This window comes from Argiope bruennichi, chromosome 9 (assembly GCF_947563725.1).
Source record: "Argiope bruennichi chromosome 9, qqArgBrue1.1, whole genome shotgun sequence".
Taxonomy (NCBI): domain Eukaryota; kingdom Metazoa; phylum Arthropoda; class Arachnida; order Araneae; family Araneidae; genus Argiope; species Argiope bruennichi.
In genome coordinates, this window is record NC_079159.1 from 59,803,998 (window position 1) to 59,824,153 (window position 20,156).

The 20,156-nt window shown below is 31.4% G+C and overlaps 2 protein-coding genes across 5 annotated transcripts in view; one reads left to right on the forward strand and one right to left on the reverse strand.

The window, feature by feature from the left end:
* LOC129984132 (transmembrane protein 94-like) overlaps window positions 1-6,822 on the forward strand; it is a 37,838-nt gene extending 31,016 nt beyond the window's left edge. For all 4 annotated transcript variants that reach the window (XM_056093925.1, XM_056093926.1, XM_056093928.1 and 1 more), the window contains exons 24-29: window positions 112-357; window positions 1,654-1,802; window positions 1,975-2,066; window positions 2,448-2,541; window positions 3,507-3,677; window positions 6,601-6,822. In XM_056093925.1, the coding sequence (XP_055949900.1) occupies window positions 112-357; window positions 1,654-1,802; window positions 1,975-2,066; window positions 2,448-2,541; window positions 3,507-3,677; window positions 6,601-6,673 (825 nt within the window). In that variant the 3' untranslated portion in view covers window positions 6,674-6,822. The remainder of the gene's footprint in view (window positions 1-111; window positions 358-1,653; window positions 1,803-1,974; window positions 2,067-2,447; window positions 2,542-3,506; window positions 3,678-6,600) is intronic.
* Window positions 6,823-11,641: 4,819 nt separating this feature from the next.
* LOC129984959 (uncharacterized) lies at window positions 11,642-16,113 on the reverse strand. The gene is made up of 2 exons (XM_056094898.1): window positions 12,340-16,113; window positions 11,642-11,791 (listed from the first exon to the last, which is right to left on the reverse strand). Exons 1-2 carry the CDS (start codon window positions 16,111-16,113, stop codon window positions 11,642-11,644), a joined length of 3,924 nt encoding a protein of 1,307 aa, XP_055950873.1.
* Between the last annotated feature and the right edge of the window lie 4,043 nt (window positions 16,114-20,156).

Sequence of the window (20,156 nt, forward strand, 5' to 3'; positions counted from 1 at the left end):
TATGCATATATTTATTAGGCAAGGAAATGAACTTTGAAAGTAGGTTGTAGCAGCATTTTTATCCATCACAAGATAAACATTTTATTTAATTATTTATTATATTTTTTTAAGGCAAGACATTACATGTGCAACATGCGTAATGGTTTGGAGTTCCTTCTATGCTCCTACTTGTGCCTGGCCTTGCTGCAAATGTTTGCTGTCATCTTTTTCTTGCCTTTAGCACTTCCTCTTGCACACATGCTTTGGTTGATGTGTATAGAGATTCCTCTGCTCAGTTTGTCACTTCTTGGTAACCCTCCTGATCCACGTTCCACAATGTTAGCCACAGGAAAAAACGTCAATGTTGTCAATAGGCAGGTGAGTTACTTTTTACACACTTTGTTAAACTTGTCTTGTTTCATGTTAATATAATGGAATTTAGTAATCATTTTTTTCCCCTCATTTGATTTTTGATCTGCTGGAATTTGTATTTGCTTAATTGAATCAATAAACTATTGCTTTAATTAAATTCTGTTTCTATGCAAATAGTGCCATCTAATAATGAAGTTGAGGAAAATTGATTTCAAGATCTGTTATATTTATAATAATGTTATAAGTGAAGGTTAAAAGATAGAAAATAATTAGAAAAAAATTCTGCTTTATAGTTAATTAAGCAAAATATGTTTCTTAAAAGTATTTCGCATTCTTATATTATGTTATTGTGTAATCAATTTAATATTTTTACAAAGAAATGGATAAAAAAATGTTTTTTGTATCATTGAAATTCATTACAATCATTATTAAAAGTCTATTTTTATTCTTCATTTTCCTTCTGGTCCTTAATCCTTCAAATCTGTTAGAGGAATTGAATAAAATCGTGAAACATTTTTTTAAGAACATAATAATAAAGGAATGTTTATTTTTGAGGTGTGGAAAATCAGAATTATTCTCTATGATCAAAGTTTTGTTGAACAGAAGAACAGTTAACAAGTATCTATTTCTTGACAATGAACTAAATTTATAGAAAATAGAGAATTCTTAAATTTTCTTAGACGTTCGTTTCATATTTAAAATTAGTATTAATTTATTTAATAATAAATAAATTAATACTAATTTTCATTCATTTTATGCAAATATTATTTTTGAATTTTTTTCTAAATATTTCAGTAAAATTGTCTTGTAAACTAAACTTATAGTAATTTAATAAAGTTTGATGACTATCAAGGTATGTAGCATCATCAATTCTTAAAAATTGTTTATTTTTAATATACTTTACATAAAAGTCTTAAAAGTACTTTTTTTTTTTTTTTTTTTTGTCCAGGTGCATATTTTTTTTTTTTTTTTTCTGAATCTCTCAGTGAGAAAAACTGAATGCATAAAAGAATTGGTGCAATTTCTGGAAAGATTGTACCAGAAATTTACAAATATGCACAACTTTCCTTTTGTTTTACATATTGCATCATTAACATATTCATAAAGTCTATAATTTATCCCTATGTTTAATAATTCAAAGTAAAATCAGCATTATTCAGATACAATAGAAAAAAGCATTTTAAATTGTAAAAATATTAATTAAAATTCAAAAGAAGCACCTCAAGAAAATGTTTAACATAGTTACAAAATTTAGTAATGTTATTAATGAAATGATTTTGCATTGAATTATTTATTTTGTAGGCCATTCTGTTTTTCACTGCTTGCTTTTGTGCCAAATTCTGTCCATCAGTGATTGTTTCTGTGTTCAGTTTTGCTTGTATCATGTCCAGTGCCTGCAAATTATATCTTGAAAGTGATGCACATATATGTTGGGTATCACTGGATTTGAGGTAAGAACTTATCAGCAAAAATGCTTTATCATTTTTTCCCCTTTTCTTATTATCATTTTAAAATGGGCATAGAAATTGAATACATTAATGTCATATCATTGTTGATGATTATTTATCATAATTTACACCTGTAAGTTATTATTATTTATTGTAGTACACTCATTTCTTTCAGTAAAACAGAAAGGAAATTCTCCACCGAATCTTGGTTTGCTGCCCTAACTGTTAGTCAAAATGTCATCTCATTTTTTCTTATCATCTATTTTGGTGAGTTATTTGGAAACTTTTTTTCCTTTCTGAAACAATTATATGCACAACAATTTTATGTCTTAATTTTTTCTATAGAATGCGTATATTTAATTTACTTGCCTGTTAATTTTTTTTTTTTTTTTTTTTTTTTTTTTTGTATCTGTGGTGTTAGCATCCTTTTAATAAAGATACAACTGTACATTCTTTTTGAACTATAAGCTGAATCCAATATAGCAGTTATGCATCTTTCCTTTAATATAGTTTCTCAATAATTATTTGATTTAAAACAGTTTTCTGTTTATTGACATATCTGCATATTTTAAAGAGATTTCTGAAACAATAAGCAATAATAATTTTGCATTGAAACTTAAATACCTTTATTTTTTCACCTTCTTCCAGTATTCATTTCTATGGGATTCATCCACCGTTCACATCTTTTGTGGAAGAGTAATCCATTTGAAAACAAGTATTGGGTCATTGCTGCTCTGTCTGTGTAAGTATTTATTATTTACTTGATTTTTTTAAATAATTTATTTTTATCCTAATAAATTTTACGCATTGGGTATAACAAAACCCCTTTTTATTTCATTGGTTAATTTTTACTGTTGCAGCCCCCCCCCTCCACACACAAAATATTGAGAATGATCAGACTTTATTAGTTGTTGCAATATTTTAAGTTTTGGTGTTTATTAAAATTTATTTATTCGATTTAAGAAAGTTAAGTGTTCTAGTTAAACTTAAAGTTTTTTTTATAAAAATAATGATAAATATAATTTTTTTTTTTTTTTTCAAAATTTTGTGAAGAAAAAGTAATTTAAAGAAATACATAATCTTGGATTCCTCCCTGCTCCTTCAGAGGAAAAAAATTTGGTAATCTTGTTATTTATTAATATGTTCCACTTTCTTACTATTTAGTTAGTTGAATATATTTCCAAAACTATGACTGAACTTCTTAGGGGTTTGAAATGTTTATGGATTCACATAATTTTTGCATTAACTTAATGAATAACTTGATTATAATTGTTTGAATTTATACAATAATTCATATGTGACATGCAGGCTAATGATCTAAATATTAAAACTTTTAATCATGCTACAATTAAATACATTTCTATGACTAGAGGCTTTTTAAAGTAGACTTTTTAAATAAATGAAATAGAATCAAAAGAAAAGTCCAAGAAAGAATCATCTTTTATTCATATTTTAGAAATATGATTGCTAATATTCTCATATGAATGCAAACAAATAAAGTAGTTGTCCAAAATGAGCAGTATTATTATTTACCATAATGATCATTTCAATCTAAAAAGAAATATTAAATCAAAGAAAGTAAATGTTCCAGTGTCATAGAATTTTCTCTAAAATCTCCAACTATATATTTTAATGTATTGGCCATGATTTGAAAAAGTGATTTGATTTGCTTATATTCTTATATACCTTTTTATTCTTCTTTCTTAGAATTTGTCTGCATTTATTATTTAATGTAACAGACATTGCTCTGCATGTGGATTCAAGCTTAAAACCCATTGCCATTATAGAACATATACCTTACTACATTTGGTTGCTGTGTGCGCTGTGGCCATTCATACTTCTCCCAATCAATGAATTGGTCAGACATCATGAGATTAAGTATGATTTATTCATTCTGATATTAATTTTAATTGTTTTCTGATTATATTACTTAAGAATCTCAAAAACATGTTGTAGTATACATTAGTTGAGAAGATTATAGCAAAATATTAAGATGGATACAATTAAAAAAATTTCATGTTGCTCCAGAGAACCACTTTAAGTGCAAGAAGCTTGATGCATTTCTTATATGTTTTTGGATGATGTGAATTTCGGAACTAAATTTATCATTCTAAAATCAATCAATTTATCATTCTTAAAATAGATTAATTTTTACCTTTGTAATAATCGTACAAAATTTTTGATAATCACAAGAACTTTTTATATAAATTTATTCATTTTGTTGTCCAATTAACTGATTTATTTTACTTTGTCATTTTATGAAGTTCAGCTCTTTTTGTTCGAAGTGTGTATTATGTCTTAATAATTTAGCATTTCCTTTATTAAAAAAAATGATTAAAAATTGATATACAATTTTTTTACTGCATTTTTTTATAATTATACTTTTTCTATATACTAGAGAAAATTATAAACCCCCTTGTATTTCAGAGTTATGGTTTGTTTTGTAGGATTAAAAACTGATTTTTCTTTTTATTCTTATGTAAGCTCACTTCATCATTTTTTGAAACATCATTCCACCCATTCCAAATTTTGATATAATTGACTGTTTACTTGTCACTAGATTTATTTAATGGAGGGGGGGGGGATACATTTTTTTTTATAATAGTGCATTTTTAATTAATACATTGCCATAAACATCAGCTGTAATCTTCATATTTTCCACAAAACAGTATGTGCTAAAAGTCAAATAGTGAGGTAATGTGAATCTCAATAATCTGATCTAGTTTATATATATATATAATATGCAGTGTATTTACACCTTTATAGAATGATTCCGATAAAGCAAATGTTTTAAAATAAAAATTTCTGGCAACAGCTTATTATTTGAAGTGATAAATATCGTCTACTACCTTAAAATTTATTCTTTTTTCCAAATGTCACATTGAAGGATATGATCTTGCACTTTCCGAAGAGAAATATTCCTAATTCATAATTCAAAAACATTCTGACATATGTGGTATTAAAATTTCTAAGTGCAAAATAAGAAAACTATTGATCAGAGATGAAAAAAACCCATCAATCATTATTTCTATATGAAAATAAGCCGCCAATGAATATCTGAAAAAGATATATACTATATAAAATATTTTTAAAGTGAAACCGCAGGTACAAATAATATTCGCCGATACAGAAATCAGTTGTGAAGTCTTTAAATATATCTGTAGGAATAACAAATAAAATAATAAGTCGAGATTTACAACTTAGACTGAAAAATATGATGTTCACCAATTTTTGCTGAAGTATATGGCTCAATGCAGAACTCTGTATGAAAACTATTTAACAGAAGATAATACAATTTGACCATTGATAAAACATAGTTTCCTAACTGACCAATAAAAATAGATCTACTTACTATTTATTGAATATGAAGAGAGAAAAGAATTTATAAATCTGGTTTCGTCAATGCAAAGAAAGTATCAGCAAAGAGTCTAATAATCTACTATGGAAAATAAGAAAAATGGAAAAGAAATTTTTATCAACTTAACATGTTGTTAAGAAAGAGTTTTACAACCCATATTTACAAAAGAGATCCCATTTCTTTATCCCAGGAATTTTAAGGAGAGAAATTTAATCCAGAGAAAACTGCAAATCATACTTTGGAAAGTACCATAGCATTCCCTTAAAAAAATGGGGATTAATACATGTATTTCATATTCACCTTTTCAACATATTCCTACAAAGTCCCCTGGTGTTTCATCTATGGATTACTGTACCTTTGGTCTTTTGAAAAGAGTTCTTTCTGAGCACAAACTCATCACAATTGATAGACACTGATAAGTAGTAGAAGAGGAATAGAAATCCGTACCCGTAGATATTTTGACACATATTTCATCGCTCATGGAAATCATGATATAAAATTATGGTCTAGAAAAATCTGTTTGATTGAACATTTAAAAAAATAGTCTTTAGATTTTTTACATTAATTAAAGGGCCTCGAAATCATTCTAAAATTGTCTAAACAACTTTTATATTTTAAATTCATCCAAATAAAGTAATTCATAAAACGGACATTCCTCCCCCCCCCACTCGACTTTCATTACATACTGCTACAATTCGGACAGGCTCATGGATTGAATGGACTTTAATAAAGGCGGTACAAATAGAAATTCATTTACAGTAAGTATTTAGGTACAGTAGATATTTACTTAATACTTAAAAATGAAAATTATACTTAAAAATGCAGAAACAATCCAGTCTTCATAGACTACACATGAAAGTCTAGCAGATCTAGCTCATTCACAAATCACAGAGGGAAAAAAAATGAAGATGCTGTGTGGCAATTTGGCTGAAATTCTCACTCAAGTTCATTGGTCAGATCAGAAATACCCACGATCGATTACTAATCGTACTCTGTGAAATTACAAGTCTGACTATTGCTTGCCAGGCTTTCATGTATTACTTAAAGATTCCCGAATTTCAAAAAAGAGTAGAAATGTCAAAACACCAGGTCACCAAATATTAAGCCAATTCGCCAAAGACCGTCCCCAGAAGTGAAATAGCTTTTACTTTATGGATATTATTGCCAAAATGTATATAAATTTTCTGTTTATAAAATCTAATAAATTAGAATTTCTTTGTTTATATTATTTTTTTCTCTTGTTTTATATTTTGAATTTTTACATTACAAAATAAATTTTTGGTGGTAAAGCTGCTTTTCTGTATGATGCAAATAAATAAATAACTTAATAGCATATGAAATTAACTGTACAAAATTAAATTGAATTCATGTGCTTATTTAAAACATGTATATTTGTTTTAAGTTTACAAGTATTGATATTATTGTTTATTTATATTTTCCCAGGGTGAATGTGAGGCAGCAGAAGAGAGCCCGTCTAGAATTTTGTACTAAGTTGGGAATGAATTCACCTTTTTAACATTTTTGTAGACATTTGTAATTGGCGGATGTCTGCCCAGCTTAGGAAAGTTCTTAATCTTTGTATATTCAAGAATGTAAATATTTGTTATTTCATAGTGTTTATGCATTTGTAAAATATTTTACTGAATAAATATGTGTGTGTTTTCAGTTATATCTACTTTTTGCTATCATTGAAAAGTAGAGGTTGATTTAGATAAAAATTTTCATTTTTCCAAAATCTAATTACAAAGCATTTAATTGATTTTTCAATTTGTGCTGCTTCAGTAGTTTCATATGTTCTCAGAAATATTATACTCCTATTCGAATAAATTGCAATATTGTTAGAGTCAAATAAAAGTACTATCAGTTGGCCGTGTTAACGAGTGTCAAAGGTAGTGATAGATATGCTGTGGTGGCTTTTTCATCAGGGTCCACCTCCCTGGATTTTTTTTTTTAAGTTACGTTTTCATTTTCCTATCGATTTTTTTTATGTTTATACTCTGGGATTTCGATCTTATTTGGTGGCTTTTTCATTGTTAGTTTGTAAATCTAAGAAAATGGCAAAAAGTAAAAATTAGACTGAAGAGGAATCAACAAGTCGAGGGAAAACAGCATGCAATCCAGAAAAGCCTACTGCTTTTACAATCGATTTGAAGGAAAAATAGTTGCTATTTTCTTCTTTTTAATTTAGGGGTGCTAGAACTGCAATTAGAGCAAATTTGCTGGGAATTCAGATAATTTATTTTTGCACTTCCAACCAAAGTTCGCTTTTGTTTTTTCTTTTCTGTTTCTATTATTGGTTATTTGTTTCGATTCTTGTTGCCTTGTCAAAAACATGTCTGCTTTATTGAATATTAATTACTTTTTTTTTTTTTTTCATTTAGATTATTTAAAAAAAAATATGTGGGTTTTTTTAAAAAATGTCATTCAAATGTAATTTCTTATACAGGTGCAATTCTTATTAAATGATGAATATCGCAGATCATTTATTGCACATTTTATTTGATATTTATTTTTGGATGAGCATTATCTAGCTAACTGAGCAAAGATGGAATTATGCGTGAAGAGGAGCCTCAGATACTTTTAACTATTAAATTATCATTTTAACATTCACATAATTTTTGTTGACAAAACTGTAAGAAATTGATATGATATACTAGTTGTTTCATATGAATGAAATGCTGCATATATCATATTCGAATTTGAAATTAAAAATTTTCGGTTATTTATGGATATAGTGGTTTTTTTTTTTTTTTTTTTTTTAATAACTGCAAACTTTTGAGAAATATTTTTTTAGCGCTATTAATTTCTGAGTTGACAAACCGCCACTGTAAGTACGAAAAATAAAAAGTAAAATATTTATGAGCTAAAAATTTAATGAATGAGGTTGAAAATTTGGAAGCCTCTTTCTTTTGAACAACCTCTTTCAAAAAAAGAAAATGGAAGAGGTTGAAATTCCACTGAATATGAATTAAAACAATAATTCTTTAAAAAAGATATGGAGGAAAGTTTTAGAAGCTGCATACTACTTTTCTACATTTGGGGCTACATTCCCCAGGCGGGGGGAGCAGAGGAAATGAAATCAAAATTTGGAGGGGGGGGGGAGAAATTACACGTTCGTAAACATGCTTTTTTTTTTTTTTTGTAAGTCCGATTGTTCAGTATGTTGAATTTGCTGATATAATTTAAATTTTCTCTGCTTTAAAGGTACTGTGAGTTAAACTAGAAGCTGATACTTATTTATTTATAATACATTAAAATATTAATTAGCCAATTAAATGGTTATGTTAGATTTCACTTAATATGCCCTGAAAAGTAATATTTTTGAATATTACATTAGAACTTTATTATCATTATATTACCTATTTTAATAATTAGAAACATTTATTTGTATAAGAAGAAATATATCTAATATTTATGGTTGATCTCCGAGAAATTTATTACTTTAGCCATTTTTCTCGTTATATATATGTGTGTGTTAAAAATAAATAAATAAAACATTTTTGAAAAGTTACTATGATAAAATTAACTATCAAGAACTTAATTACTGATTAAGTTAAAAATATGTTGAAACTTGAAACTAAATTGGTCGGTTTATTAAAGAGGGATAACACGATAAACACTGCCTAGGACCTCAAAATTTTTTAATCTGTCACTGAAGAGATCCCCAACCAATCACATTCACCAATGTGCAAGACCCTTCTCTAATTAAAGAAGCTCTACGCATTTTCTTCATGATATTTATACAGTATTCAAAATATCGAATAACGTCTTAAAGATATCATTCAATAGTTTGCGCTAATAGGGACATATAAGCATATAGATTTTATAGGAGGGATTGCTCAAAACAGCCAAATGTGTGCCAGTCTTTAATTAAATATATCTTAGCAGCTATCTTTAGGTCAAAAGCCCTTGCATTTACATTGAGTATATTAATTAAAGCGTTAGATTGAAATTTATGAAATTATACAAGATAAAATATCAGTATCTTTCCAAATACACACACTCTCAACTCCGGCGAGACAACTGCTTGTTGTTGAATAACGAACAATTGCATCATCATTACATATTCAGAGAACTCGATGCATTTGCAAAATAAGTTTTTGGAAATCTATCTATAAGGAATAAATTCATGATTTTGGATCAGTACTACTTACATGCAAGAAATTGTTCCGCGTATTTCAAAATGACAAGACATTTTATTATTAAATTGGGTTTATCTGCATATGATCAATAAAATTTCAAAGTGTATAGATGTATTCATAGGACGCAATGAATTTGCACAATTAGGTTTCTAATGTATTGCAAATATCTACATACCATTAAGTAGAGAAAATATAATTACCTCGCTTCAGCAAGCGTAGATGCTTGCAAGAGATCGTATAATTGAATTAGCAGCGGTGTTTTATTGTCCCGTGGTAACAACATGCAGCATTTGGTATCCTTCAATCCATTGGTCATTCGTCACAATTCTAAGTGGTAATTTAAATTAAATATATATATGGATTAAATACAAAATCATGAGCAGTTATGGTCAGACTTATAATAAGCATTTATTTAACTAATAAATGATCGACTCACCTCATTGAAATCTCAATATTTATTCAGGGTTACGATTCGTTACCTTGGACATATGAGATTAGTTGTTTAGATTTAAAATGCAAGGAATAGATTTTGGGCATACGACCCTGATATCACACTTTATCAAGCGCAAATACGGATTGCGACTGCATGCATCTAAGCATCCAAGAATAATAAAGTTCTAAAAAAAGGGAGAGGGGAAGAGTTCAGATCCAAGTTTTTTTAAATCGCCATCTGTTGACGTTCAGGCGAACTACCATCCATCAGGGCATGGAATGTGGGCAACGGTAGTGCGATTACTCTATTAATGGCTCTTCTGACAGATGGGGTGTGAAGTAGGAGAAACCTTGCGATTCCATGAGCTCCGAGGATTATCTCCAGGATACGAAACAGTGGCCAGGATAGTGAAATGCAAATTGTCGGCTTTCATGTTGATGAGATAGACACCAAAGAGAGGACGAGTTCGTGCCAATTTTATCAGGCTTGCAAATGATGGACGTCTCTTGATCATTTATTTCAAAATTGGTGTTTCAACTATACAAGACTTTCATCTCGAGAAAGACTAAGATTTTGATTAAAAACGTCAGTTCCTTCAAGAAGTGAAGAGGACAACCATCTGGAATCCAAAACTTTTGACGAATGAGGGATAAAATCAATTCTAGTCTAGCATGGAAATTGATGCGATAAAAATGTCGAATTATAAGAGAGATTAGAGCAGGGGGTGGGCAGATTTTTCCAAGAGTACGGGCTACTTCTTATTTTTTCAAGGTGGTTCTACGCGGTCCACCCAGTGGTAAGTTAAAAAATGGTCTGCAATATTTATTACAACTTAATAATAAATACGGAATATTTACTTGCCTACATAACTACAAACATCATAATAATAGACACAAATATAACAATATCAAATGATACATTCATTTAATATCAAACAATTCAAAATACATAAAAATAAATCATTTTCATCTAAAATTAGTTCTGGTAGTTATAGTTAATCGAAGACTTAGTCTGCAAACTGTTCACCATCCGCCAATTTTGAATATCTCGATATATAATCATTAATTGCTAAGCTTATACTGGATTCTAAGTGGTAGTCTGTGAGATGAAGACAATATGGTGTCTTAATTATATTCATCGTTGAAAATGTAGATTCACATATGTAGGTAGAGCCAAAGAACGATGTTAAATGATGTGCATTTTTTTAATTAGGTTATTTTACTTCGTCTATTGGATTCCAAAAGTTATTCTTCGGTTCTGAACTACGCGTTTAACTTGAAAGAATTTTACGTAGTCTGGCGCAGCATGGCCAAATCTATGGCCCTTGCGCTAAAAAACCAAACTGAACTAGGTGTCATTGAAACTAAACTGTCATTTTGAAGGAGAAAAACTTCGTTTTCCTTATGAGTAAAGAGATATATAATTTATATTTTTAGTTACTTCTTCTACATAAACATTGCCAAATTAGTAATACATGAATGTAGCAACAAGTTTCTTTTCGTATGAGAGTCATAGGACTTAGTAAAGGCGGTCACCTGAAATGTCTTGATGGTCCACCAGTCCATCGAGATTGACTTAATGAGCACCCCTGGGTTAGATTATAATTTTTGATAAGATTATAAGAAAAATTTGATCATTGGGGGAGAGTCGAATGTTTTGATAACCGACCATCATCTTTGAGAAAACCATCTTTATCCATAAATACAATTAATAGAAGTAGTTTACTAGATTTAGGAAACGATTTGTCTAAAATTAAACATTTAATTTATTGATAGAATTCAATTTGTTGAATGAGTTTCAGTATACTTTTAAGCGAAGACTCTACTTCTTCTGCTACCTTTTGATTTATGCGTAGATTTACAGCTTTGAATAAAACTTTTAATCCATGAAATCCATTTGAACGATTCGTCTAATCCATTCTTATAAGGAGGGAGTAGTAGTAGGGAGAGAATTGAGCTTTGTAGGGAGAAAATTTGAGTAGTTCGTCGTCCACATCCACATCTAAGAAGGTAAGGTTGTGGCTGTTGAGATTTGCAGAAACAAACTGTTTCCCTTTCTCCTAAAGCTTTTAAAAGTAAAAATAATCAGACATCTAAATTAAGAGCAAATTCGTTCAATCCATTTATTTTGACTCTGATTTTTGCATGTTGCCACTTTCAAAAAGTGATAGTACTACAAGAAAGTAAGACAGTGTTTCGTTCCTGGTTTTACCAGTTCAGTCTCTTTTAACAATCCTCCCACCTTTTGATTAATGACACATAAATTAATCAAAACACTAATGAAACAATTATGAAACTAAATAAAGTTAAAAATTCAATGCTTAGTATAAAAACTTTAAAGTTACTTAATTAGAGTTCAAGTAATAAATCTGGATGGGAGTTTAATTTGTCTTCCAGATCTAGTCACGATAGTTCTAAACTTCTGGGACAACTCTGGAACAGAATTGTTCATCGGTGATTCTGAAATTATATTTTCCTTTTGAAGTGTTTCAGTTTCAGTTTCATTTTTCTCATCTGACTCCATAGATGAAGGTATTTCGAGGGGGAATATTTTCTTTATTGGTCGAACTAATTCTCCGGAAGCGGTTTTGACTCGAACAACACGAACATTGCCGTCGTTTCCTGGATATATCTCAGTCACTTTGGCTAGAGGCCATAGCACTTTGCGCTTGTTGTCACACTCGACGAGAACTATATCCCCAATTTTTATCTGTCTAGAAATTAACATTGTTGATGGACGTTGAACCAATAAGCTGAGATATTCCAACCTAAATCTTCTTCTCAGAAGTTCTCGCACATTTTGAAGATGTCTAAGTCTCTTGTTGAAATCAATTTGATCTAGGTGATCCAAATCAGGTACACCAAACTCTGGAATTTCACCTAAAAACAAGGACGGTGTCAAAGGAATGAGATCGTCCGAGTCCTCTGTCACATATGTAAGGGGTCTGGAATTCACAGTTGATTCGCAGTCGCACAATACACTCATTAACTCTTCGTAGTTTAAAGACGCTTGGCCCAAGGTACGACGTAAAAGTTTCTTAATCATTTGCACAAGTCGTTCCCAAAAACCGCCCCACCATGGTGTTGCTGGTGGACTAAACTTCCAGTCTATCTTAAGTATGGCAGCTTCCCTTCCAACAATATTCCAATCAATTGACTCAAAGAGATTGTTGGATCCGACAAAATTACTACCATTGTCGCTGTAAATTATCGATGGCCGCCCTCTACGCGCAATAAATCTTCTAAATCCAAGTAAAAATCCCTGAGTAGAGAGGGTCAAAATCAGTTCCAAATGAACCGCTCTGAAAACAGCACAGGTGAAAAGTATGATCCAGGCTTTACTCTTGTTCTTCAAAACTAGTGGGCCGGCTAAATCTACTCCCACAATTTCGAAAATCTTAGCATCTCTAACTCTATTTTCGGGCAGAGTAGTTGGCACCGTCTGCAGTCCTTTAGATTCATGCCTTCTGCATCTAACACATCGAGATAAAGCTCCTCGGATAGTTGATCTGCTTTTGATAATCCAAAAGTTTTCTCGAAGTTTGGAGATTAATATATGTATCCCAGCATGAGACAAAGATAGATGTTTATGAAGTATCAACTTCTCCACAACTGCATGCTTCTTCGGAAGCAACATGGGGAAAATAAAATTGTGATGGTCCTTTCTTTCAGTTAATCTGGTCTTAACACGTAAAATGTCTTCCTTATCTTTGAACACACTAAGTGACTTCAGCTTCTTTATGTCTTCTGAAGAAAATGAATCATGTTGAATAATCTTTACGATAGATTTCTCTGCCATTTTTAGCTCATTAACCTTTAACTCGCCGTCTTCTCTTTCTACTTTTGTCTTCTGGCAATTTCCTATAAATCTGTGTATCCAACCCATCATTCTTAGTATTTTCGTGTATTTTGAAAAGTAGTTGAAGACTCGTGAAGAAAAATCATCAACATGGTTTAATGACGTCATTACGTCTCTACGTTTTTCTTTGTTGGCCTCCAATTTGTCATCGATTGGCGCAGAATGAGGCCATTCTTCTTCCGACAATGCCAGCCAATGAGGTCCCTCCCACCATCTGGATTCAATAAGTTTCTTCATTGAGCATCCTCTTGATGGCATGTCGGCAGGATTTTGTATACCAGGTATATGGTGCCAATTTCTAAAGTCTGTCAGGTTCCTAATTTCTGAAACTCTATTATTCACAAACGTTCCCCAAGCTTCTACATTCTTTATCCAGAAGAGTGCTGTTGAAGAGTCGGTCCAGTAATACTCTTTTGAAATTACAATCTTGAGGTTCTTCTTAATGAATGGAGCCAATCTCGCTCCAATAAGACAAGCAAGCAATTCAAGTCTTGGTATATTTATTTTCTTCAACGGAGCAACTCTGGCTTTAGCTTGCAATAATGTCACTTTGACTTCATCTGATTTTTGGCTTCTTAAAAATACTACACTCGCATAAGATCCCTGTGAAGCATCGGAAAATGTGCGGAGGCTAAAAGACTGCCCATCGGTCTGAGTAACTTGCCTAGGAATCTTTACTGATGCTAACAAGGGCAATTCCTTAACCCATTTCAAGAATTTTCTTTTGATTTCCTCAGGCAGCTCTGCATCCCAGCTTAATTTAGTTTCCCAACTATTTTGCAAGTATATCTTTGGTCGAAGCGTGAAAGGGCAGCTAAAACCGATTGGGTCGAAGATTCTCTGTGCAATTGATAACACGTTTCGTCTTGTCACTATGATGTCATCTAAGTCGATATTAGGTATGTCACAAAACAGTGAATCTTCAAACTTATCCCACATAAGACCAAGAACTTTTAGTGGTTCACTTATTGTCGATTTCACATTGCTCTTCTCTGTCTGCTCCCACCCTCTCAAGTCGAAGTTACCACTTGCCATCAATCGAGTTGACTTTGTAATAAAATCTTCTGCTTCTTCATTCGAATTGACTGAGGTGACACAGTTATCAACATAAAATGAAGATTTCAATTTTGAAGCTGTGTCTTTTAGAGAAATATCAATCTGATCCAAATGAGAATTAATCACTGCACCTAATAAAAATGGGCTGCATTTTAATCCAAAAACTACTCTGCAGTGTCGAAATTCTCTTATTTCCTTTTGTTCAGAGTCTTTCCACCACAGGAATCTCAGAAAATCACGATCATTTTTTTGAATAGATATCTGAAGAAAAGCTTTTTTGATATCTGAAATAACTCCTATTTTTCCTCGTCTGAAATCAAGAAGCAATCTTGGTATTAATTCAATTAAGTTTTCACCTTTTGCGAGACAGTCGTTAAGGGAAAGAAACTCCTTCTGCTTACACGGAGCGTCAAAAACTGGTCTTATGGATGTTGTAGAGTTCTCTTTGAATATCGGCCTGTGTGGAAGGTAATGGCTGTGCACACTTTTCTCCTCTTCTGGTACTTCTTCGATTATTCCAGATTTAACCCATTCTTCGAACACTGCATTGTAAGCTTCTGTTTTATCTTTCAACATGAGTTTCTTTGTCGTGGAAATTAGTCTTTTTTTCGCTACTTCTCTGTTACTGGGTAATTTGTCTTTCTCATTGATCCAAGGTAAAGATATTTCATATCTATCCTCTGATCTTTTTAGGGTCTTGTGAAAATGATACCATACTGCTTCTTGTAATTCGATATCACTTCTATTTTCTTTGGAATCTGTAATTCCCAATGCCTCTAGTTTCCACAAGTTTTCTATGTCGCTACTGTGAACCAACATGGACGTTATCAGGGAGGGCATAGACACATTACTTTCTGAAGTGTAATAATTTATTCTACCCATAACTGTCCATCCGAGCAAAGATTCAACAGCAACCAATCCGTTTTCTAATTTGTGAACTTTTCCCGTTAACAATGCACCTGCGACGTCTGCTCCAATAAGGATTTCTATTTTCAAATCTTTTCTTCCAACATCAGAGATAGTGATACCTTTTTGTTTCATTTCTTCTATCCATGGTCCAGGCTGCAAACTGGTCACTGGTCCACAAATCTTTAATTGTTCCAAAAGGTTTAATCTTCTAGAATAATTGCCATATAGGCTACTAAGAGACACTTCATAACGTTTGTGGGTTTCTCTCTTTGTTGTGGCTCCTCCAAAAAGAGCATGAATCAAAGTTTCTGTTCCATTTGAATGGCACCCAATTTCTTCAGCCGTTCCTTTTAATATGTATGAACGCTGTGATCCAGTGTCAATAAGTGCCCTTACCGTTTTCTGCCTTTTATTAGATTCGATATTCACTAATAAAGTTTGAAGATACACTTCATCTGGATAATTAAAACTGGTACTTGCTAAAGATACCTTTTGTGCATCCTCCTCCTTAATTCTATCATCATATTTCTTTTTACATGTTTGTAAGTCAGGACACATTACAGCCCAATGTCTTCTTAAGCATATCAAGCATCGAACAGTTGACCTACATTGCTTGGCCCTATGTAAAATTTTTAGGCAGATGAAACATCCATTCCTCTTCTTAATTTCATCATTCCTTTGAGTTAAAGTCATTTTTTGAGCCACAAAACAATTTTGGCTTTCATGCTGTTTCTCACAAAAAATGCAAGAGTTCTTTTCCCCAAGGTTAAAAGTTTTCTTATGGCCCGAGAATAATTCATTCGCAGTAGGCACGGAATCTTCATTTTGGAACCTTTTATCCTTTCTAACTTCGTTTCGTGCACCAAAATCAAATTTAAACCCAGCTTTTGCCAGAGAAATTCTCTGCTCTCCCTCAACTTCATTTCTCAAAAATAACAATAATTGTTTTAATTTTTCGGAATAAGTATTTTCTTCTGTGATTATTGATGCATGATTTCTCAGCCAAACCCTTAATAACTCCTCAGGAATACACGATTCAACGAGTGGAAATAACATGGCAGAGTATTTGTCGCTTGTCATTCCAATTGATTCCAACGAACGCAAATAGGATTCTAATTTGTCGTACAGCTCGGACACACTGCACCTTTTTCTTTGCTCAGTTACATTTTTAATAATTAGACTTAACAATTCTCGTATATAAAATTCCACTAAAAGTTCTTCCCGTCCGAATCTATTTTTTAGGCTTTTTATGACTTTGAGATAATTTTCCGCGGTTGCCGGGAAGCTATTGACAATCTCACGTGGTCTAGTACCAGGTATAGTAGCTTGGATTAAATAGTGGAATTTGTCTTCATTTTGAATTTCTTTATCATCGTGAATTCGTTGGAATTGTCCTCAAAATGGCAACCAATCTTTAATGTCCCCACCGAATTGTTTTAATACTATTTCAGGCAGCTTGAGTTTTCGTTTGTTTAAGTTTGGAGACACACTGGCGACGGATTGCGCAATTTGGCGGGAAAAGAACATTTCAACTTTAACTTTAATCAAATCTAATTTTTCCTTGTATTCTTCGACGCTTTCCCATTCACTGTTAAACTGCTCTTCAGAAGAATATTCTGAATCTAAAATTTGAATATCATAAGAGCGAAGTTCGCCCGATAAACGTTCTAAAGTTGTCAATTTTGATCTTATAAATTCTTCGTCTGGGTTTTCTTTTTCTATTTCAAGTTTAATTCCGTTACATATTCTCGTAAAAGATGCTCTAATAGGTTTTCGTCTCTGAATCAGAGCTTCCATTTCCATAAATTTAAAACAAAACACGTAAGCAAAAGTAATAGATCGTCTGACCTTGAACGCTCAAAGCATCCGTTACTAAAAAATAAATAAACTTTCTGACCTGTATCTCTCTTGCTTATTTTCATAAATCACGTACCGAGGTCACCAAATGTTGAGATTTGCAGAAACAAACTGTTTCCCTTTCTCCTAAAGCTTTTAAAAGTAAAAATAATCAGACATCTAAATTAAGAGCAACTTCGTTCAATCCATTTATTTTGACTCTGATTTTTGCATGTTGCCACTTTCAAAAAGTGATAGTACTACAAGAAAGTAAGACAGTGTTTCGTTCCTGGTTTTACCAGTTCAGTCTCTTTTAACAGTGGCATGGAGTCTGACTGGTCAATAGAATGAGTCTTGTTTAATTCAATCGGGGTCATTCCTTCAATAAGAGGCTGCTCCGGAAAAAGTCCTCGAGTAGCACAATCGACTGGATTAAGGTTACCAGGAATGTGAACCAATCAGATGTTGAAATTAAAATTAAGATTTTTTTTTTTATTTACGCTCTCGGTATAAACTCCTTGTAAGTCAACTAGTAAAACAGAAGGCTTACAAACATAGTTTGTAAGTCTTGTCAACATTCAATTGTCAACATAAGTCAACATTCAATTGATAGTGGAAGGAAGTTTCAAATGCATAAAATACAGGCACTACCGCAAATCAAAAGGGGAAAAAATAGGAGGACTTAATAATAACGAAATAATATTAACTTTACTTAGAGCTTTATTTAATACGATAGTTGAATCCGTCCGTAAATATCGCTCTTTTATTTGAAAAGGTAATGACTTTTGGATGGCAATTAGTAGCAGAAGAACCAAAATAGTAATTTAATTAAGCATAATAAAGTAAGTATATTGCTTTAACAGAGCAATTCTTGTGTATATATAAATTTATTCGGTGCATCTTGGAAACGGTTATAACTAGTTGGATCAAATTTTATATTTAGATATGGTTTTACTTTTTAAGTTTATCTATATAGTTATCTTTCTTGAAAAAATGCGATTTTTCACACACACACAAATTATCACCAACTATTAGAATAAGTACATTCGATTGCCGCTCCGAAGTGTGGACAGTGGTCAGAAAAACATAAATGACGCAACATCTGGATCCTCAGTTTGAGTTGCACTTTTCGTTTTATTTTTTCTCATGTATTTATATTTAATGCTTTTTGCTTTTTAAATTTATATATACAGTTGTCTTTTCTGAAAAAACGCGATTTTACACACACACACACACACAAATTATTTTTATAGTTAACTATTGAGCCTTTTCCTATGATAATATCATACAGAACCATCTCGGCCCGGCTTTCACCATGGTAAAACTAAGTGTAAGTTCAAAAATATAGGTAATGATAGATAGGCTGTAAAATAAATACTGTAATATAACAGATTGTTTAGAATAACATGTTAAATTAAGCGCAATCATGATTTTTTAAAATTTAAATTACTATATGTTCGTAGGATCGAAAAATATTCATATGTAAGCAGTATGTGATTCGTATCTAAATATTTTCTTCGAAAAAAAAACCATTATTTTACAGAAACTGGAAGCTTAGTCTTCCAGATATTAGACGAATTACATGCAAAATCCTGAATAGACTCAAATAAAAGTAAATAAATGACACACTTACCTCATTTAAATCTCGAAATTTATTCAGGACTGTGGTTCGTTGGCTTATACATGTGTATGATTAGCTGCTTAGAAATTTAAAATACGCAGAATAGATTTTGGGTATACGACCTTGATATCATAAATTACGATACGCGTATGCAGAGTGCGACTGTTTACATTGAAACACCCAAGAATAATAAAGTCTCTAAAGAAGGGTTAAAAAAAATTAGCTTTGTCTGATCAATACGTCATCTGTCGGCATTCAGGCGAATCACCATAAAGGTTACTGGAAGAAGGCAAATCATTTCTGTCCTTGATAAAAGCGCAATTCATTATTAGTGTTTTTTCCTTTCTTGTATTCAAAGGACAAGAGAAAATATTGTGATGAGAAGAGTTTGACATTGAAGTTTCAGTGAATTACCAAATTTTAAAGCTCCTCGAGATCTAAATATCACATTTTAAAAATTACATTTGTCTGTCCGTGAACACAATAACTAAAAAAGGATAAAATAAAATTAATGATGAAATCTGGAGTTTTAACTTCCCACCGAAATTGTATAATTCTATCAAATTTTTAATTAAATTCGTTTAAGGGAAGTCTATCTGTCGGAATGTATGACAATTAAAAAAAAACTAGTTTAATTAAGGAAATTTGATATATGTTTGAAATGTACCAGAATTATAAACCGAATCAAATTTTGCTTCTATCTGAGTGTATAAAGCAATAATTCACGAACAAAAAGGAGCTATATTATTGAATTTTCATATATGATTTTTAAACTAAAATTATAGCTGCGTATCTAATTTTTGCCTGTAAATTTGTCTTAAGTATATGAAAACGATAATGCAAAAATACAACAAGCAAGAATAAAATTTAGAATGTGGACTTAACATCAATAACATATATTACTGATATCAATCACCCAGTGGATGTATGGTAAAAGAAGTAAAATATGTTCGATAAATAAAACTGACCTTTCCTCCTAGCAAGAGTTCGTTCCACAGTCACACTCCAAAAAGAGTTAACTTGACTAATAGATTCTCGTGTGCGCGCCTTCGCTTAAATAGTTTCCATGTTAGGATATGGAACTTTCTAGAAGGATTCCATTTTTGATACTTATAGAGATATCGCAAAAATTTTATATTTCAGA

What these genes read in the sequence shown, in the direction of transcription:
- LOC129984959 (XM_056094898.1), bottom strand. Translation starts at nt 16,113, where the DNA reads ATGTGTCCTGACTTACAAACATGTAAAAAGAAATATGATGATAGAATT. An exon ending in ATCCAGGAAACGACGGCAAT is followed by an intron (nt 11,792 to 12,339) that starts GTTCGTGTTGTT and finishes TAAAAGCTTTAG; the next exon opens with GAGAAAGGGAAACAGTTTGT.